The sequence below is a fragment of the Trachymyrmex septentrionalis genome, unplaced genomic scaffold (genome assembly GCF_001594115.1).
Source record: "Trachymyrmex septentrionalis isolate Tsep2-gDNA-1 unplaced genomic scaffold, Tsep1.0 scaffold40, whole genome shotgun sequence".
NCBI lineage: Eukaryota > Metazoa > Arthropoda > Insecta > Hymenoptera > Formicidae > Trachymyrmex > Trachymyrmex septentrionalis.
The window spans coordinates 2,937,608-2,939,119 of NW_017305569.1; the positions used below are offsets into that span (position 1 = coordinate 2,937,608).

The 1,512-nt window shown below is 38.1% G+C and overlaps 1 protein-coding gene across 6 annotated transcripts in view; it reads left to right on the top strand.

Moving 5' to 3' along the window:
• The window catches only part of LOC108751091 (protein abrupt), a 121,247-nt gene that overhangs the window by 95,713 nt on the left and 24,022 nt on the right, over window positions 1-1,512 (top strand). Inside the window, exon 9 of one of the 6 annotated variants that reach the window (XM_018491053.1) lies at window positions 722-1,391. The exons of 3 other annotated variants lie outside the window; for them this stretch is intronic. In XM_018491053.1, the coding sequence (XP_018346555.1) occupies window positions 722-1,188 (467 nt within the window). In that variant the 3' untranslated portion in view covers window positions 1,189-1,391. Of the gene's footprint in view, window positions 101-721; window positions 1,392-1,512 lie in introns of those variants that run through there. 2 more of the 6 variants (XM_018491054.1, XM_018491052.1) reach the window with 2 other exon arrangements.

Genomic DNA, 1,512 nt, shown 5'->3' on the forward strand with positions numbered 1-1,512 from the left:
TAAATAGAAATGTTAATTGTCCACATTCTCTTGCACGATGCCAGGCTCCTTCCAACCACATTGAAGTAAAGGGCAGTTATCCATAAAAAAATTGTAATAATGTCGCATTTTTGTTTTTGTAGAATTTGATTTGAATCGAGTTCGTTAGAGATTTTGAATATCCTAACTATATGTCAAAATCTCTCAAATAATTTAACGTGTATCTATTTGTTATGAATGTTTGGTGCTATGTTGGAAGTTATGTGAGATACCTCAATTTTAACAATTTAACGCAATTTTTATACTGAATTTTCGGAGATTGTTTCGTATATGTAAAAATATTTTGAATATTTAGTGACAATATCACATATATTCTATAAAATTAAAAAGTAATATGCGCGAATTTAAAAGCAATAAGTCGAAATTTATATTAATTTTTTTAAAAACAATAAAGTAATTATCAATATTTAACGGTATATTTTTGTTTAAAGAACAATAAATTATCACTGTATATGTAAACAATAGACACTTTACGCTGACGGTCAGTCGTATTAATAATAATTAATTAGCGGTTGATTCCAACTAGTAAGAGCACAGTATAATAGTAACCGCTGCGGGAAATACCCCTAGATGTTGAACACCGTTTGGGTCGAGGTTGGGCGCGTAGCATTATCGTGTTTAGCTCAGGGTGGGATTATGGTGGTGGTGGCTGGTGGTAACGTTGGTGTGGTGGTGGTTGCAGATCACGGGCTTGATGAGGCAGAGGGCGCGGCTTACCACCACCACCACAGCCATCACCAGCAACATCATCGGCATCGCCATCATCATCCACTATCCGTCCCTCCTCCTCACCACCGTCATCAGGCGCAACTGGAAGACACATCAGTTAATCAATCTTCCACCACGGCCACCACGATCACGACGACCATCAAATATGAACGTGGCCAACCGGACTTCAGGCAGCAGAGATTATTACGGGAGCACCATCGACAGCACGGTTACAGGTGTCCCCTCTGCTGTAGGACATTGCATGATATCAGTGCTATGAGGGCGCACTTGGATCATCATTATCCCAGAGATTCACCCACCTGTCCCGTTGCGTCCTGCGCCAAAACCTTCTCCCATCCCAACAGTGTCAGGAACCATATGCGACTGAAGCATCCTGTAGAGTGGGACCAGATTAAGACCTTGAGGTGGACCTATGTCTGATGAACAAGCGAAGATCAGTATAACTCTGATCGCATGTCGTAACTTTAATCTTTCCCACAAATATTTTACCAAAGATACTTTGCTTTTTATTTTCCAGTGTGGCCCTATATTTCTTTGTGTGCTTACTGGGCGGCGATAATAAGTAATAATTTATTATATTAGGGCAGACTTTTTACGGTTGGAAATCGCTGTTAGCATTGTTATAGCAGAAATGATGAATATAGATCTAAACGATTCAATGTTTTCTTGGAAATATTGTTATTAATGGGATTTTGCAAATTATTATTTATTATATTTAATATATTTCTCTATTAAGATATATAT